Genomic DNA, 19,734 nt, shown 5'->3' on the forward strand with positions numbered 1-19,734 from the left:
AACAGTGGACTTCACCGCCTTGGAATCGCCGTGGAAAACGGACCGTTTTCCTCACATCTTCGCGTCGAACTGCTGTGTACGCCTCGCTGATCGCGGCGTACTCCCTGGGAGCTGATATCCCGATGTCCAGCACGAACAACGCGTCTTTGGCCCCTCTACGAGCCGTAGCTCGCACCATGAAGGAAGGTACTACCAGCCCAAGCAATGCGAGTTATTGCCCCTACGAGCCGTAGCTCGCACTGTAATTGAAGGACATCACCGTACCAGCTCGCACCCCCCTACGGACCGTACTATCACTGTACGCGCCTCTCCCCTGCTTTGGGAAAGGCCATAGTGCGTGTGGTGGTCGCGTACGTCTCCCGTCCAGAACGTACTGTTCGCCTGTCTCAGCAGTCCAAGTGAAGATCAGCGATCCTGGTACGTTGCGTACCCGAACGTCTGGCAGTACGGACCGTACTTTCGCCCCGTCCCTTGAGCCGCTCACGCCCAAGGTCTCCCGTACCGTAGTACGCGCCGCCCGGAGGACTTCGCACCGTACTGTACGCCTGCTGCCAAGGAAGTGTCTGTGACGAACTCCCCAAGCATCAAGGTACTGTGCCCGTTCGCGCCGTAGGGCGTACGCTTCACCTGAAGCGCGTGTACGATCCGTCCCAAAGCCTGTGTCTACCGCGTACGACGCATACGAAGAGGGATGACGCGCACAGAACTGTAAAAGTACGCTAAACTTAAGAACTCTTGGAAAATAAGTATTGTGGCCTGCTTAAACGTTATTTGGTCTTGTGCTAAGCCTGATAATTCTATATAAAGTATTTTTGATATATATCCTGTGTGGAGTCCATTTGTGGAGGGTCACTGTATTACTGTGTGGGTATTTACAAATGCTTAACCTAGACGCCCTGAGATAACGCCTTGTCTGCTCGCGCCAAGCTACCTAGAGGGTGAGCAGGGGTTATTATTGGAGTGTATCCCCCTACCCTGACTAGAGGAAAGGTTCCCTGCTTGACACAAGTACCTACCTGTGCCAACCAGAGAACCCGGATTCTAACAGTACGTCCACAGATGGCAATCTCGCAAAATTAGGCGTTAGATAGAAACTGGGCAATTGCATACTGTCTACATTTAAAAATAAACCTTGTATTTCATCTAGCCCTACTCTGTTCTGTGTCGCATTGCTGCAGTATTTCATTTTAGCTTTAACAGACACAAATTCATTTCCTCACCCGTGATCACCACATAAGCTCTTATTGTTAATGCTGTGAGCTGCATTGGGTGGTGCTCTTGAAGTTCCCAAGTGGGGGTGGTAAATGTAGTGGTTAGTGGAGACTTCCTCACTTCCTGGATGCTATGAGTTTGTAGACTGGTTAGTGGGTGGAGTTAAGAGCACTCTTAAATGAATAAGGGTCTCCGCTTGTTCTTCTGCTGTAACGCATAGGTGTGTGCCAGTTCAAGAGCCCTTATACAAGCCTGATTGGGGCATCTGTGGCACTATTGCGACTGGACCGTTCACAGGCCACTGTTAGGAACCTCTGAGTTTTATCTTCAAGCTCTGAGCTGTCCACCTTGCTCTCTGAGTTGCAGTATCCCTCTTCTGATAAACAGGGTAGCATGTTGAGCGCTTTTCTCACATTGAGGAAATCTAAATAAGCGATCAGCGGTTTAGTTGGGGTGTGCGAATCTCATTATAATAACTTGGTTGGTGTCATTTTGAGTATAAACACGTGGTTTATAGATGGGGCTTAGAGCTCGGACACCCCTACTTGGCTGTTGTCCCTATCAGCCGTGGGAATGAATGGTAAGTAGGGGTGCACAAACATTACTGGTGACGTCATGGCCATAACGTGCTATTAAGATGACCAGCATCAACAGGCACGTGTTTTTTTTTTTTTTTAGTTTTGCAACTTGTCACTTTAAAAGCATGTTAGTTACAATACTGAAAATCCAGAAATCTACCTGTAAAAATCATTGCTGATTAGTCTGAACACTGCAGAGGCATGGTATACAATTCTGTGTTCCTTGCACAATGATGGGTCCCATGGACAAGTGGCTTCCAGAAACAGGAGTGGCGGCAAAGATAGACCCTGCTCATCTTTGGCTGCAGATTCAGGTGTTGGATCTAAAGCTGCTGTTCTTAGGGTCACGCCAATTGGATTAAGAGGTCCCCACGGTTACTGCTTATGGGTGCAATGCACGGCATTCACAAATGTTAAATATCGCCTGGAGACATGCGTTGCCTGTAATGCATGTGGAGAGCTGTTATGGTGTGGAAACAGTTCTAAATACTAGTGAGGCATGTCAGATATGCTGCTTACCATGTAATCGCAGCATTGGGAGTGTGTTCCCCACGTTAGCCAGTGTTTTCAAAGTGGTGCAAAGATTTTGCCATAGTCCTGGAAAGAACTGATAATGTTTGCGAATTCCCAGAAGTAGAAAAACTGCCCTTTGCATAGGTGTTTATTTCATGAATTGCTATGCTCTTCTTGAAAGGGACCCAATGTGTTGGGTGTCTCATGGGAAGTACGATGATGGCCCTCGTAGGAGTTGGAAGCTCACATCTCGTGGTGTATGTCGTGTGCACCTTATATGTTTACTTTATTAGCTGTTTGCGAACATCGAACATGAGGGAAGATACTATGGCCCATAGTGAAACTCCATCTGTTTCAGGGTGGTATTGTGTGTGTGTGTGTGTGTGTGTGGGGGAGGGGGGGATTTGTGAACATGGTCCACCACGTCTATGGTAGCTCCCACACCAACAGTATGTGTTCTGCTTCACTTGTGTGTCTTGTTTACTAATTTTTGCAAACCTATACAAGGATACACGCTGTTACAAAATGTGTTCTCCAGTGTATGCATTGTGTGTGAGGCTTTTTTTAATGATGTTCTGCCAGGGCATACTCTTCACCAGGGCTGACCCCTGGTTCCGTGTTGTTTCTTATGTGTGTTTTGTCTAGTGTTCGCGTACACCGTGGTGCAAAGTGGTTGGGAGTAAATTGTAACTCCATACAATCAATTGTGCTACTATACGTGTCAGGGAATTTCTAAATGTAGTCTGCCAGGACGTAACATTTGACCATGCCCACTTGGGTATTTATGTTGTCTTTCCCATGTGCGTGTTTTAACATTTGTTTGTGAAGAGCAACAAGAATACAATACGTTTTGTTGCAAAACTAATGTCAGTATGTTCCATTAAGGAGTTATGTCCATTAAAGGATATGTAATTAGGGTGCACCAAGGAGTGAACTTAGCTAATGCCGACCTCAGGGCATGCAGACCTATTTGCATGTTTCTTGCAATATTACACTTTATTTTCTGATCGCAACCATATGCCATTTTATCCATTACTGCACATGCACAAATTCTAGTTGTGCGGTCAATTGAAAGATGCATACTTTGGCTTGCACACTAGAACTTCACATTCGTTCTTCCATCCTCAAAATGGCTTGATAAAATTCCAAGAAAATATACCTAATGAATAAGGGCGTCCGTGCCACTAAAATTTGGTGACCATCAGTTTTCTATGGTTTCAGGGTCACACCTACTCAAAATGTTCCTATAAGAAATCTCATTGTATTGGTGTATGGAGACGATCTTGGCTGCCCCTTCTGACTTTTAAAATGTTTTTTCGGGCTACGTGAAATCTGGCAGTTCCTTAGATGTCTTCCTATACATTTTATTCTCCAAGTATATAAAGTTCTCATTCCTCTATGTGGTCATGGCAATTGCAATATCCTTATTTTACGTTATGTAACCATTTGGGTTTCAGAGCGTGTTAGACCTGAGACTTGGAGGTAGTGTTCCCCTAAACCTTTTAGCTTTTTCCTCACGGGTTTTGCTGATTCTCTTTTTGTGGCCTTAGGACTCTGGGCACTTTTCCACTATAATGCAGTGTGAAAGCGGACTTGCCCTTCCTGCACATGTTGGGATGTGGTACTTACCTGATGTTTTTAAACACGTCTCAAGCCTGCCGTTGCAGTCCCGTGTGTGCACATTTGCTCTTATGCACAGGTTTGCTGTTCTAAATCATTGGCCAATGCTGAGGGTGCCTCTCACTAACACTAGAGGGCCCCTGGGGGTTGGACCTATAGAACAGGTGAAGGGCAGAGCCAGGAGGATTGCCACTCCGACATTCTTCCTAGGCCAGAGGAGAAGTACTGTCTATCTAACCATTTAGATTTCATTGTGCTCCAATCGCATGGAAGTAGATGGGTTTCTTGTAAGAGACGTATATCACTCTAGGAGTCACTCAACAAGGCTAGTAATGCCAAATGCGTTGCTGGGGCATTTGGACCTCGGACGTTAATGGTCGGACCTTCACCTTGGTTACGAAGGGGTAAGTCGACTAGGGAGGCCATGGGCGAGGTACAATCTAAAAAACCTCTCTCAGAGATCAGTAGTCTCAGATTAACTGGTGGTGTGTGCAATGCGGGAACACTCTGGGAGCATCTTGTGAACTGGGGGACAGTCAAACAAGAGGGTAAACCTTTCAACCTGTATAAACCAATATTATGTGTGTTGAGGGCCCATGTCTTTGGCGAGAACACTTTCGGAGGAGAAAGGGGATGTGCGGGACATCCGCTGCATTCAGGGAAAGACATATAATGCTTTCTTAATTTCCAGGGAGTGTCGACATTCAGCCGGGCAGGCTAGGCTTCCCAGCAGGGACAGCAAATCATCATATCTACGGGTTTAGCCAGCGATGTCCGTAAATGTAATGTTCCCTCATGGGCGACGGGACACCTTCTCATTCTGTGGCAAAGCCCAGGGTCCGCTCCCTCTTTATAAGGTGCTGCAGCAGGAGGAGACCCACCGCTGAAACCCGGGTTCGCCGGGGCCAGCGAAGCAGGGCACCAACTGTCTCACCCTTATCCTGTCCTATATCAGTGAAAATTGGCCCGTTCTGCTCGCAGCCCAATTCATGCGGCAGAGCTCCATACAGCAGCCCCTACTTGGGCGCCATCTTGGACTTGCCCCCCCCCCCCCTGTGATTTTAGACATGGGAGGGTAATTTAATCATAGTTATGGACACAAGGATATCTGCCGTGTGAAAGAAGAAACCTTTGTAAGGGAGGTAAAGATAACTTGAGGATGGAGTTTATTCAGGTTCACTATATGTATTTATGCAGCAGGTAGTTTCATTTATAGGCAGGTAATGTGTGACAGCACAAACTACATTTAAAGTGAAGTTATGTTTAGGATTGATTAGAACTTTTGACGGAGGATTAACAAAACTCTGAAATGTACTTACAAATCATAGTCTAAATGAAGCTATATTTTCCAAAACAAAACGCAAAAAGCATTGCGATTCCCCATCTATGGCTAGCTCTGCCAATGGTGAATGTTTAGTGGGTTTTTAAATTTTACTTTGGAGCGAAGGTAATTCAGTGTTTATTCCATGAATTTCTTAGTTTAATTTCCTAGTTGGAATGTCAAATTGTTTGTAGTACCTGAATCTTAACATTTTTATGGTCCGTTTGATGGATATCTTAGGTGTTTTTAAAAGGAACAATAAGTTGGTGGATTTGGGTTTATCGCTTGAATCTCCAACCCCACTACTTGCGGCCATCTGCCATGCATGGCGGGGTTGGATGCAGGGCTTGTGTGGAGGCCAGGCCTGCAATCCACTGGTCATGCATCCTAGCACTTGCGCAGGCCACACCCATGCTCACTCGTCATTGGAGTGGATGGATGCAGTGCCTGGCTTGTGGTCAGATCCTGCATCCAATCGCCCTTACCTCCTACCCGTTTCTGAATACAATCAGAGCATGATTTAATCCACCCTTTTTACCTTTATAACATTTTCTTTTAACTGTAAAATTTGTGAAACTCTTGATTCCAAGCTTTCAAATTTTTATTTATTTGCAAGCGGTTTCAATATCAATGTATTTTTTCCATTTACACCAATGATTATCCTGTCCCTTTCAGCACACATCTTCCATCTATGTGTTCTTCAATTTTGCTCACAGTGGTACCTTATATATGTGTTCACTTTAGGTTTTGCAGTATTAAAATTCGCCAACTAATTCACTGAAACCGGTGAGCTCTGGCATCCGTGGCATGGTTTCCCCTGTCTTTTTACTTCTGCTTCCTGTATTTTTGACTGCATTATGGACTTCGTTTTTGCTGGTTTTTGAACTGTGGGCACTTTACCACTCCTGATCAGTGCTAAAGTGCAAGTGCTCCCTGTATAAAGTGTGAGTATAATTGGTTATCCATGATTGGCATATTTGAATTACTGATGAGTCCCTAGCCAAATGCACCGTGTGTGCCATGGGCCTGTACATCCAATGCACTAGTGGGCCTGCAGCACTGATTGCCCTGTAAGCATATCTCTGTCCTGCCACTGCAGTGTCTTTAAGTGCAGTTTTAAACTGCCATGTCGACCTGGCAAGTGTACCCACTTGCCAGGCCCAAACCTTCTCTTTTTCTACATGTAAGGCACACTAAGGTATGCCCAGGATAGTCCCATGGGGATGGTGCTGTGTGTATGAAAGGTAGGACATGTAAACACCTCTTTCTGTGAAGGTGGTTTTTAAATTATGTGTTTGAAAATCCCCCTTTTAGAAAGTGGGCATTTTCCTGCTTTACCATCCTGTGCTTCTGTCTGCTTTTGGAATCCATGTCTGGTTTAGACTGACTGTTGGGCTGTTTGTGCATTTACTCTAGACAGTCGCACAAAGAGAGCTGAGGTGTGCACTTCATATCCCGATTGTCCATCACCAGGCGGCTGATGGACCTTCCTGAGCTAGAGTGGTGGGAGGAGTTGTCACTGACCCCTAAATAGGGCTGTGCCTGTCCTCTCACAATGCTGTCTCCACCCCCGTGTAGTGCGGCTGGAGCTAGGTCAGTGCAAAGCAGGATCTGTGCACTACAAAGATTATCCTTTGAAGAATGCCTACTTCAAAGTCAGAAAAGGGTATAAGTATTGTTCCTGTAACCCCACATTGTTAGAACACTTCTGGACTGAGGACTTTGCCAAGAAGAAGAGTGGAAGAATTGTCAGGAGGAGTACTGCCCCTCTGCTGTGTTGCTTTGCTCGGTGGGCCTGTAGTTGCTGGTTCTGTCTGTGGGCAATGAAAGAACTGAACTTTGCTTTCTGGAATCCTGCTTTTCAAGTTCTCCAAGGGCTTGTGTGTACTTGCTTCCTGTAGGAAGTCTCAAGGACATCAAATACTTCATCTGCAGCTCCCCTGAACTCCTCTGCTGGGAGTTCTAACCTGCCAAGTGGTGGCAATTCCAGTTCTGGGCCCTTAGAGGTGGGTTTGCTGTTTCAAAGACTGATAATTCACGCATCGCCCTTCAAACTGCGTTTTCCCGCTGCAAGCATGCTGTGCAGTTGAAAAACCAATGCACCGCTGCGGTGCGGCTGAAAATTGACACAGCCACAACCTGAGTCCAGAGCACCGTGTCTCTGACATCTGAGAGCCCCGCTCTGACTTTGATGCAGGCCCTGCTGTGCGGCTGAAGGAATCGGCTCATCACCTGTCTGTGGCTGTGAAAATCGATACAGCACCTTTTTTGCCACTGCATTGCCCCAGAGCACCTGGATTCTCCATACATCGTACCTGTGCACCAAGTTTCCAGCGCATTTACCCGCAGAAGGGAACCGCTTTCTAAATTAGATGCATCCCTTCTCCTTGCAGTAAGGAATTGATGCACCTCTCCTATGTGCAGCAGAACCGATGCCTCTATTCTCCTGGGACTCGAATCGATGCATCACTTGCGTTTTCTCACACTTCCCTCCTCTGCAATTGTTTTTCATCTTGGATTTTGACACATGAAAGGTACTTTGTGCTAAAATCAATGCATCCATAGTATTTTGTGGATAGAATTGCTTGAACCTTTAAAAAGTGATATTTCTACTTCTGTATGTTGGAGTTTTATCCTTTTTGTTTACATAAAGATTGGTTCTTTTTCTAAACCGGTGTGGAGTCCATTTGTAGTGTTTTCAAGACTGAAAAGGATTGAAACTACCTTGTGGTCAAGGAAGAAACTGAAGGAAAGGACTGACCCTTGCTGTGTGTTCTGGGGCTGGCTTGCAGTTTTCTGATTTAACCAAGGAGAGGCTAAGGGACATTGCTGTGTGCTGTGTCCCCCTGCTTGAAAGATCTTTGCTTTACGCATTGCATTATTTTTTCACAACCAACTGCCTGATTGTTGCATTATGCATTGCATTATGAACTGCCTGATTGTTGCATTACAAATTGCATTATTTTGGCATTACGAACTGCCTGATTGTTGCATAACGAACTGCATTATTTGTACATTACGAAGTGCCTGATTCTTGCATTACGAACTGCATAGCATTGCATTAGGACTGCATTGAATCATATAGAATTGCTCATTAATACTGCAAGAACCTACAAGGGGTGGCTGGCCTAATAACCGTCCAGGTGAAATATTACAACTACGCATATGTTGGATTCTTTATTGTGTGATCTCATCGTATATCTTTTTATATAAACATATAATTGGTTTTTTTATGAAACTCATGTCGAGTCCATTTGTGGTGTTACCATTGGGTTACTGAGAGCGTGGTTGCAAATACTTTACACATTTGCCTTGGAGATCAACCTGGCTGCTCGTGCCAAGCTACTGAGGGGGTGAGCAGGGGCTAACTGAGAAGGTGTCCTTCCTTTCCCTGACTTAGAAGCAAGGGTCCCTATTTGGCCTAAGGTACCTACCTCAGCCAACTAGAGATCCCCAGTTCTAAAAGTTATTTATTCCTGTTATCCTCTGAGCATATTTTTATAAAATAACATTATCATGTAACAATTGCAGTATAACTGAAGTAGTAACACATTTTCGTTAAATATATATATTTTTTTAGAACATTGCTATTGCATAATGAGAAACCATAATATAGCCCACTGCCGAGGGCTATACATCTTGTTAGCCCAGAACCAGAGTTATAGCCCGAGCCACAGGCTAGCGCCAATAATGAGGAAGAGGGTCTTTAACATCCGGTATAGCCCGAAGCAGAAGGGCTATAAGGTTATTAAAACATTCCACCCACTAAGGTAGAATGTTCTCAATTATAAAAGGAGAAGCATGAAGACAAACCTAGGAATATTGGAGCTCTCAACACTGCTATTTTCTAATAATGTTTGATCCTGCATTAGTACCAATGTGTGTACAGAAAGAAAGGTATATGAAACCATACACCTCCTTTACAAATTTGATAAAGAACATATAAGATAATGATAAGATACGGGCTTAGTCATTTTTCGAGGATTAGTCCTTCACACTACAGTATTTATTTTTCACTGATGGGAATTGGGACTTATTGGGACTTTCTTTCAGGTCACCACCGGATGAAAAGACAGTGGTCTTTTTTTTTTTCAGGCCTTCTGTTCTTGAATCAATCTTTCTCGAAAGATCTTTCTAATCTTTTTTTTCTGGTTCTCTTCTTTCTCTCTGACTCTTCCATTCTCTCAATTACCTTAGGATATTTTTGTATTGCTTACCTCTTTTTGTGTATGTATTTTGCATAACTGTTTTATAAATATTGTTTATTACCTCTTATTCTTATTTACTTATTTTTGTTAAATTTCCTATCATCTGTAATTTTAATTTTCTCTGGTGGTCTGCCATTTATTGTTAATATAGGCCCTGATGAAGCAACAAAGCTGATTGAATAAGGCTGCGAACTACGTGTTGGCCTCTTGAGTTGTGTTAAAAAATGAAAAACATTTTCAGGCTATTGAATCCTGGATCAATGTGTTTATATATACAAATGCTTTATACAGTGCCATTGAGATAAGTCTGACTGCCTGTGTCAAGCTACTAATGGGAGGCGCAGGGGTTATCTTATGTGTGTAACGCCTGTACCCTGACTAGAAGGAAGGGTCCCCACTTGATCAGGGTGCATACCACTGCCAATATTTACTGTCATCTAATTGTGATTTTCTCATTTTGTGGAGCACTTTTTCCAATAATATTGGATGCTATCACCGGTCATCGTTGTACCCTAGGATGAGTGGATGTGCCCTGTGGTCTTTTTGTAATTTCTTTCCACATCGCAGAAGTTAAATCTCCACAATTTACCAAATATTAATCCTTTGAAGCACTTTGAAATTACTGATCAGATTTACACTACACCATAAAAGTATGCTTTTTGTATGTGTTCTACTTTCATGCCAAGTTTGTTATAAATCCTTTCAGTGGTTTCTGCTGCAGTAGAGAGCAAAATTAGCTATGGAATCTATTGTGGGAAATTCATCTCTTTAATCCCCCCCCATACCTGCATGTTTAAAATACTTTAGAGTATGTGTTCATGTTGTGCTGATTTTTCTTTCTTTTAGTGGTCGGTTTTACTCAACCATGGAACATCTGTTTACCCCTCTGGATTGTCTCATTTCAACAGGTATGCCATTTTGCACTTAATATTTGACCTAAGGTTGGAAATTATGTAAAGTAAATGGAATGTAAATGCCAAATAATGTAGACCTGTTTGTAATGCTTTGAAGTGGGCAGTAGTTTTATTTCACAGCCAATTGTTTGTGTTTACTAATCTGATTTCTTTGTATTCCGTCAGTAATTAAAGGTACCTACGTGTATATGAAGTTTGATTGTGCAGTTGGTGTTCTATCATAAGTTTACTAAAGTAGCATTTGGCCCATTATATTTAAAGGATGGTGGCTGTTCAAAGATCTCACTAGGTGTGGGATGACTATTTATGTATATCTTTATAGTTTGAATACAGTACCATTCATACTCACATTGGATGCTCAATATATCACATTATAACCCAAGGAATAATGCACAGTTTTTATGACCATGTACTTCATTTCCTATCACAGCTTAGGGCCTGATTACGATGCCGGTCGGAAAGGCTCCGAACAGCATCCGATTCAGTCGAATCTGATTCAGAACCCGCCTTTCCGACTGACTGGGACATGTTTCCCAGCGAACGATTACGATGGCTGGAAAGCGTTCAAACTGTCCTACTCGGTTCTCGAAAGGCATTAGCAGTAACCGAGCCATTCAGAGTAAAATCATAGCGGTCTACAGACCGCGTTTCCAGCCAAGTGATTAGGATGTCCGATTCGGACAGCCGTTCCGATTCCGTTGGGCAGACACGGATTTGCTGTTGGAATCTGACTTTTGGGCCCATAAAGCACCTGTGGGGGTGCCCATGGGTCCCTCTTTCCCATGCATGCACAGTGTGGCAGGCACCATGGGGTGCCTGCCACAGGGTGCAAGCTTTTCTCCACCCACCCCTTTTTTCAATGGGAACCTGTGTAGTCGGTCGGGACTCAGGCTCCCATTGAAGTCCATGCGAGTCCGACCAATCGATGTCCGGAAGCATCGTAATCGTTCGGTTGAACTTGCAGAACCCGATTCGTTCGGAACTGATTCCGGAACCGATTAGTTTGGACTGCTTTCCGGACTACATCTTAATCAGTCCCTAAGTTGTGACAACACTACACACCTTTAGTAAGGATATTGCATCACTACTCGAATAATGGTAGAGTTCAAAGGTTAATAGCTCTGACCCTTGGCAGTAAGGGCAACGTAGAATAGCCCAAATCACTCAATAACCTCAGCTTCCATAAGTATGTTCCCATGTGGGGTGGCGTTGGAGATGGGTGTTCACGGAACGTCACATATATTTGGATTGAGTGGATGTTGCTTTGAAGTATGTTTTTCCACTTCACAGAAATGTACTGTGACTAGTGGTCTATTAGACAACAGCCAGAAACTCATGCGGCTTATAAGCACTCTGAATTAAACTCAAATTATATAAACTTGCTTTGGTCACCCATAAACTACCTCCAATAATTTAGAGGTTTGGAAAAAGTCAGTTTTTTAAGATTTATGGAACTTGAAATTACCCCCTTCAGACCTACGAGCCAAAGGCAATACCTCCCTACTCTAGGCTTGGAGGCTTGCAAATTTATTGCCCTACCATGTGCTTTACTTTCATAACTTTAGGGACCGCCACCAAATGAAAAAGGGTCTACTAGCACATTGGTTCGTACCATTTGAACTTCTCATCCAGGAGGCCAGTGACATTTCTGTGGAGATCCTGTGGACTGATCAAGTGACTTGAAAGTAGGTGAATAGTTTTGTAATATTGAGCTAGTAGTAGGCAGCCACTGCAGTGGAAGCATGATCCATTTTTTTGACATGCATACGTAGCCAAACCCCTGGCTCTTTGCAACTTTGTCGCCAGAGACTGTGGCAGACCTAGCTTTATTATATTCATGCCACCAACTCTAGAAAGCAGCAGAGCCATAACGCACTAGATGTTCGAAGGATAGAGATTGAAGCAACAATTCATTTTCTATGAATTATCTAAGGCTCCTCACAAGAAATGCCTGCAGTATCTGATATTTCCACCTGTCATATTTTCTTTGGAAATTCCCATAGTTTTCATTACAGAAATATGTGCCTGCCAAATTGTCTGAAAAAAGTTACAGATGTGTTTTAATCAACAATTCTATATTTGCAATGGAATTACTTGATTCTTGAACATACATAATGATTATAAGATGTAAACATAATAAGAAACAACAGAAATGACAGACTGTTGGATCATATTAATAACTAATATACTGTATAACAATATTGTTAAAAATAAACTGAGATGTACCCAGACACACAATTTAATATGTTGTAGCATGTGCATTACTACGAGTGCCTTACATCAACAGAAACCAGCATTGGCATAGCCAATAGGTCTCGCCTTTGGGACCTTATAAGTGTTTAGTTATCCAGCACAATTTCATTGGTGCAACAACATCAACTGTTGCATGGCTAAACACTTATAAGGTCCCAAAGGCGAGACTTATTGGCTATGCCAATGCTTGTTTTTTAAAATGTACTATTCGAAAATGGCTGTCTGCCATCTTGGATGGGAAATTATATATTTTTTTTTAGAACAGCCAACATGGCGCATACGCATGCTTTGTGATGCACTGGCAGCCATTTTGTAATTATTCTTTTTCGTACTGTCAAGGGAAACCAGCATTGGCAAAGTCGACAGCTGGGTCTTTTAAAGGTGAGACATTTTGGCTTTGCCAATGTTTTGTTGTTCCTGGGCTTGCTCTTAAACGGACTCGCACTTTAGTAAGTCCTATGTTGTGAAAGTATTGAGTCTGGCCAGAAGGTGCCTAGCTTAAAAGTATGATCATATGAAGGGATCTCACAGGTAGGGCCTAGGTCACACTACAAGCATGCTTACTGTCTGTGTATTCAGCTGCCTTCACCCAGGAAGTGATGTAAGCAGTGTGGTGTTTACAGTCTCTTTGTGTGTTAGCACAAAACGCACATTACGCATAGTACATGCAAGTTATGCACATAGTACTATCATGTTATACATATAGCACATACACTTAGCACAATGGTAATGCATGGTACATACATAGCACATTATACGCAGAGTGCAATGATGATGCATGTTACACATGTAGCACAATGCACATTATGCACAGCGCACAATGACTATTCTACATATATCATGAAGCAGGTTATACACATGAGACAATGCACATTCTTCACATAACATGATTCACACTGTACACGCAGCACAGTGATGTTACATGTGCAGCTCAATGCACGTTCATCACATATCACAATGCACACTGTGCACACAGCACAGTGATGATGCACGTAACACCTGCAGCACAATGGACGTTCATCACATATCAAAATGCACACTGTGCACACAGCAAAGTGACGATGCACGTTCTTCACATATCAAAATGCACACTGTGCACACAGCACAGTGACGATGCACGTTACACCTGCAGCACAATGCAAGTTCTTCACATATCGCAATGCATACTGCGCACACAGCACAATGACGATGCACGTTAAACGTGCAGCACAATGCACGTTCTTCACATATCACAATGCACACTGCGCACACAGCACTGTTACGATGCACGTTCTTCACATAGCAGTGCACACTGCACAGTGACGATGCACGTTACACGTGCAGCACAATGCATGTTCTTCACTTATCGCAATGCACACAGCTCAGTGACGATGCACGTTACACGTGCAGCACAATGCACGTTCTTCACATATCACAAAGCACACTGCACACACAGCACTGTTTTGATGCACGTTCACATAACAGTGCACACTGCACAGTGACGATGCACATTACACTTGCTGCACAATGCATGTTCTTCACATATCGCAATGCCCACAGCACAGTGACGATGCACGTTACACGTGCAGCACAATGCACGTTCTTCACATATCGCAATGCACACTGCGCACACAGCACAGTGACGATGCACGTTACACATGCAGCACAATGCACTTTCTTCGCATATCACAATACACAATGCACACACAGCACTGTGACAATGCACGTTCTTCACTTAACAGTACCCACTGCACAGTGACGATGCACGTTGCACGTGCAGCACAATGCATGTTCTTCACATAACACAATGCACACGACATCCAAAGCACAATGCTTACCTTTGTGTCTGACTGCTCTAAGCACATGCTAGTAGTTGTGCTGATAAGAACCTGCAGCGATGACGCTCTACCTATTGACTTTGTCAGTGACGATGTCCAAGATCTTTCGCCCGAGCAGTGGCCCTGAATTCCGGAAGAGCGACAGAGAATCTACAGAGTGAGTCGAGGGGCTGCTTACTGACCGTGAAGGCAAAGGCGGGAAAGCCGAATCGCTCTAAATATTACAGGATGTTGAATGGGAACTGTCGACCGGTTTAATATAGATGGAAAATAAGCATAGGCTACGAGATGTCTTTCCTTAACCTCTTTGATTTAGCTTCATGGGGTAGAAGGGTTCCCCCATAAACTGTAAGCAGATGTTTCTTAAATCCTCATTAGAGGGGTGGCGCGGAGGAGGGGACACTGAAGAATTGCCCTTATTTTTCTTAAGCCGAGAATATTCACTGGAAAGACGGAAGCTCAGCATTCCTTTCAAATTAACATTCAAGGCAGGCTTCACATCCACATTCTAGATTGGAAAAAAAAACAAGGAAGTTAAATGCTACCGCCAGCCACAGCTTGCAGTGCATGTGCACGCGCAGCAGTAATCACGCCATATGGCACCTCTGCTCAAGCGCGTGCCCGCGCACATGCACTGCAAGCTGTGGCCGGCGGTAGCATTTTTTGAAGCCCTTACTTAAAGTCTCGCCAGACCAGCGCAAGCGCTGGGTCAGGTGAGACCTAAAAACACTAAGCGCTCTATATTGTAGAGGAAACTAGATAGAGAGTCATATCATTACACAGCTAAAGAAAAGCTAAATTGGGAGAATGGGTAATTAGAAATAATGATAAATGAAATTAATGTTTTTTAATTGAATGAACCTATAAGGTTGAAAAACCAACAGAATTAGCATGTTTGGAGGGTTATTTAATGGAGATATGATTTATTAATTGTATTTACAATAATTAAAAAATATTAAAGGAACAAAAAGTACAACTAGCAAAAGGAGGAGTGAATCAGAAAAATATATTTAAAATTGGAAGTTAGGTTAATAAATTAATTATACATTAATCAAATATATTTGGTTATTAAATTGAATTACTTCTTAACTACATTTTCTTATCATATATTTTTTGTTGACTTTATCTTTTAGTCGCACACAAAAAAATATTACTTGAAACCGACACATTAAATTGAAGGATCTTTTTCTCCATCCCACCCCCAGTTAGGAAAGAGCACATAACACTAATTCGACGGACCCTTCCCAGTGTATTTCAGCTGCCCCATGTAACGTTAGACTCAGCCGTTTTAATGTTCTTTGTTGATTCTCCCAAATATGGGTTGTCGTCATAGATACAAGTACACAATAAGTGCCCAAAGTGTTTGGGTTAGGATAGTAATTGTGACTGTGGTTGTAAGGTTTCCATATTATGCTGAATTTAATCCTCTTATTGGTTTTCACCAAATTTTTTATTTTGTCATTCGTTTCCAGGGTACAAATTGGCTGCTGTATATTTAGGACATAAAAGAACATGTTTGGAATCTATTGTACATGTTTATACATATTCTTTCACAATATACAACCTAGTTCCATATCACGTACACTGCAATGTAGGAGTAGACAACCCACTATTTACTAACTACAACTCCCGGCTCTCCCTCCCTTCCATGGGGTCAATTTGCATCTCGACGTCAGTGCTCATATCTACCTATTTTTCTACTTTCTGCATATCTCATCCAATCAGCTATTTATGTACTGTGATGTCAAAGATGCCAGACATTGGGACTTATCTACACTTTGTGCGTTCATTACTTTCCAGACTCGCCCAGCAGTTTCTATATGTTGTTGCTGCGGTTCTGCATCACTCTAATGGTGCTTCTGCCCTTGTTTGTCCTCTGTCCATCTCCACCACTCAAATAATCTGATTGCAATTCAGGGTGTCTGGTATTGCCTATATCATTCTGTTTATATCCCATCTTAATTCACCCCACTGTCCATCTATTAGCGGCTTCTGTAGGCCCCTTTTTTAGGTCTCGACCTTGCTATCGCGTAAGCGATCGCAAAGCGAGACTATTGTAAGGGGGTTTGAAAAGTGGTCCCAAAAAGCGGATTGCATGGCTAGCACGCGCACAATCACGCGCATCGTGCCGCCATGCAATCCGCCTTTTGGGAGCACTTCAAAGGGTCCGCTCTCCCGCCCCCAAGCGCGCGTGCGCGCCACGCTTCGCCGGGCTTGTTGCTCGCGCTTCTTGTTACAATTGCTATCGCTTTCACTTTCGATCGCTTTCACGAGCTGTTGACATCATTCTATGAATCTTTCTAACACAAACCGCTCCAAATCCAAAGTGAACGAGTATTTGTTTATCCCACTGAAGAAAACTGCGCATTACAGTCATGCATATTGTGTAATATAGATGTAATTACAAAACCATGATTTTTTGCTTAAAACCTAGAACAGAACCTCCTAATACGGTTCGACCTTTGACTAACAAAGGAGTCCACTAGGGGGTGGCAGGCGTAGGAATGGACTCCATTTACCCACCTCAGAAGGATGGAAGACAGTGTCTGCCCTCCTGGAATTTGAACTAATGAATTCCAGGCTACAGCCATGTGTCAGCGGCGAGTGTTCAACGCACAGGGCCCTCCATCTACTAACCTGATCACCAGCCCACGGAGCAGGAAAAACGGGTATTTCAATACAATTTAGGCTAAAACTGCATTAGCCACTTACCGAAAAATAAGCATGAGATTGGACTGCTGGGGTAATGCAGGCCTCTGGTTACCGGCGGCGGTGCTCACTGGCCAGCAGCTGCCTCAAGATTAGCGCTTCGAGCGGAGGCCGCGTACTTGGCGCTCGTTCAAGAAAATTTAAACAGTAACTTGACAGTGGCAAGCCGCCCATCTTTAAGCCCCTCCAGCTGATCAACTACAGACCCTCTCCGAGCTTCAAGAGGCCGGATAATTGCAGCTTTGCCACTTGTCCTGCCCTCGGCGCACGTGCTGGGCAGCTTGCGCCTAATCTTGCACACTTGTCTTCAGGCTTACTCTTGACGAACACCCCCTTCGGCTCCACACGTAGAAGAGTGTAGTAGCTGCTAGCAAATAGCGACAACATAAGAATATGTGGCCTAACGGCTAGAGCGGGTGACCTGGAAGCAGCTTTGCCACTTGTCCTGCCTTCGGGGCACGTGCTGGGCAGCTCGCGCCCTAGACTTGGACACTCGTCTGCAAACTCACTCTGGACGACCACCCCTTTTGGCCCGGTAAGTAGAAGAGTGTAGCAGCTTCTAGCAAATATCAACAACATAAGATACTCCATGCTTACCTATTATATTCTGAAAACATCACTAACATTCCAAACGTTGAACACCATTCTGCCTATTTACTGGCTCATTTCTTAAGTACACTAGCCAAGTGTTGTTGATTTCCAGAGCACACTTGCATGGCTCTAGTTCCATGTAAAAAATGTCGTTCAAACACAGACGGCTAAAAAAAAAAATCTTTTTACAAAAATGCCGACCCCCAATTGTGGAACTGGACCCACGCGGATCATACCAGTTATTTGGGGTAATGGTGGTGTTTAACGAAGAATGCTATTTTTTTTAAGGTGTAATTTTCGCAGGTCTTTATTTTCGAGTTTTAATTTTTGCAGACGATACTTCTGTGTTTCGGTATACTACCAGGGAATAGCCTCAGCCTCTCCACCTGAATGGCCTTGCCCGAACACCCCTTTCATAGCATGCACATGGTACTGTCCAATGCATTTTTAACTCAATGGTGCATTGATCTTTCTCAATATTTACAATAACAGCGCAGCGATACTGGGTATTTGTAGACATTGGGTAAATCTCCCAAATCAGGGAAACCAACTCTATTTTTGAGAAACCTGCTTAGAAGTAAAACATCCATTTGATAATATTCTTGAATCCAAATGGTGTTTCCTGCTGCCCTCCAATCTTTCATTCCACTGCACTATCTATTGTCATCCATACATATGCTAAACAAAATGTTTCTTTTCCCTGGTCATGAACATGCCACCTATGAGAATACAGGTTTGGAATGCTTTTAACAGGGGCAGGAGTTGATAAACTCTGTTCACTTAAAATCAGGGTTTTTTGTTGTTTTTTTAATATACAAGAACGGAGCTTATTAGTCGCACAAATAGAAGCCAATAATGGCAGAGAATCAAAGAGGCTTGTACCACCCATTTTTCTGTACTGTTAAGAGTCCCAGCACATTCACAATTCCTACATTAATGGCGACCAGGCGAGTTTATGACAGCGCAAGGCCAAGGTTCTGATTCACCAAGGAATTTTCGTCCGTAAACTTAATTAAATGGTAGAAATGACCAGATTTATGTGTCGCGAATTCACAGAGGGATTCCTATAGGGCATAAATGCATTATTACTGTGGATTTCTCAGCTACCAGGACAGAGAAAACCCCTCTAGTTGATCCCAGTAAGGAGGTGGGAAGCAGGCGTTCCAAGTCGTGGTATGCCTTGAAGTTTGGGAATGCCCACATTCATGTACTTTCCTGGGAATTCCTAAACCCCTCTCCCTCCTTTTTCCATCTTGGAAAGGTTCATAAATGTACCCTCCATAAAGGTTGGGAAGGGATAGGGAAAGTAGTTTGTCCACAGGGAAAAACTGTTTTAACCAAGGAGGAATAACAAAAGTGTGTGCCGACTTCTACACTATTTTGACACCGCATAGTAGGAACATGACTCAGTAGGAAGAATCACATTACATTTCCAATAATATCCCCGGAAACCTGCGCTTGGTGCAACTTTCCAAGCTTACAGTTGAAAATGTTTGTGAGGGGGGTTAAAAACTAAAATTAAAAAAAATACAAAATCCCCAAAACTTTTTTTAGGGGGCAATATAACTTTCTAACCGTTTTTCCCCTATTATTTGCTTCTTGCAGTCTTTTAGAATCTGGTGCTTTGAGATCTCTGGTGAGAACCAAGGTTAACTCTCAGAATACAATACTTTCTTAAGTGAACACTATAAACTTGGTGTTCCAGGGCATATTGTCATACAACCACCCTACCGCGATGACTTGACAGCAAAGCTCTTCTTTTTATTTTTTTATTCAGTGTTTTATATAGCGCGGACAGGACACAATTTGGGTATCAGAGCGCTTCAGAATTCCATAGCCTTAAATTTTCCACAGCAAGTTTGCCAAGTCCTTTAAGCAAAATTACCAAGCATAAATATTCATTTTTAGGTCTCGACCTTGCTATCGCAGAAAAGTCATGCTAGATCAGGCTTCCGAAACATTTATCTCCCAGTTGTTTATTTCTCATACTTTTCAAGT

At 43.3% G+C, this 19,734-nt stretch overlaps 1 protein-coding gene across 3 annotated transcripts in view; it reads left to right on the forward strand.

Moving 5' to 3' along the window:
• The window catches only part of TPK1 (thiamin pyrophosphokinase 1), a 1,261,698-nt gene that overhangs the window by 40,759 nt on the left and 1,201,205 nt on the right, over positions 1-19,734 (forward strand). For all 3 annotated transcript variants that reach the window (XM_085631548.1, XM_085631547.1, XM_085631549.1), the window contains exon 2: positions 10,299-10,360. In XM_085631548.1, the coding sequence (XP_085487674.1) occupies positions 10,318-10,360 (43 nt within the window). In that variant the 5' untranslated portion in view covers positions 10,299-10,317. The remainder of the gene's footprint in view (positions 1-10,298; positions 10,361-19,734) is intronic.

The sequence above is a fragment of the Triturus cristatus genome, chromosome 10 (assembly GCF_964204655.1).
Source record: "Triturus cristatus chromosome 10, aTriCri1.1, whole genome shotgun sequence".
Lineage (NCBI taxonomy): Eukaryota > Metazoa > Chordata > Amphibia > Caudata > Salamandridae > Triturus > Triturus cristatus.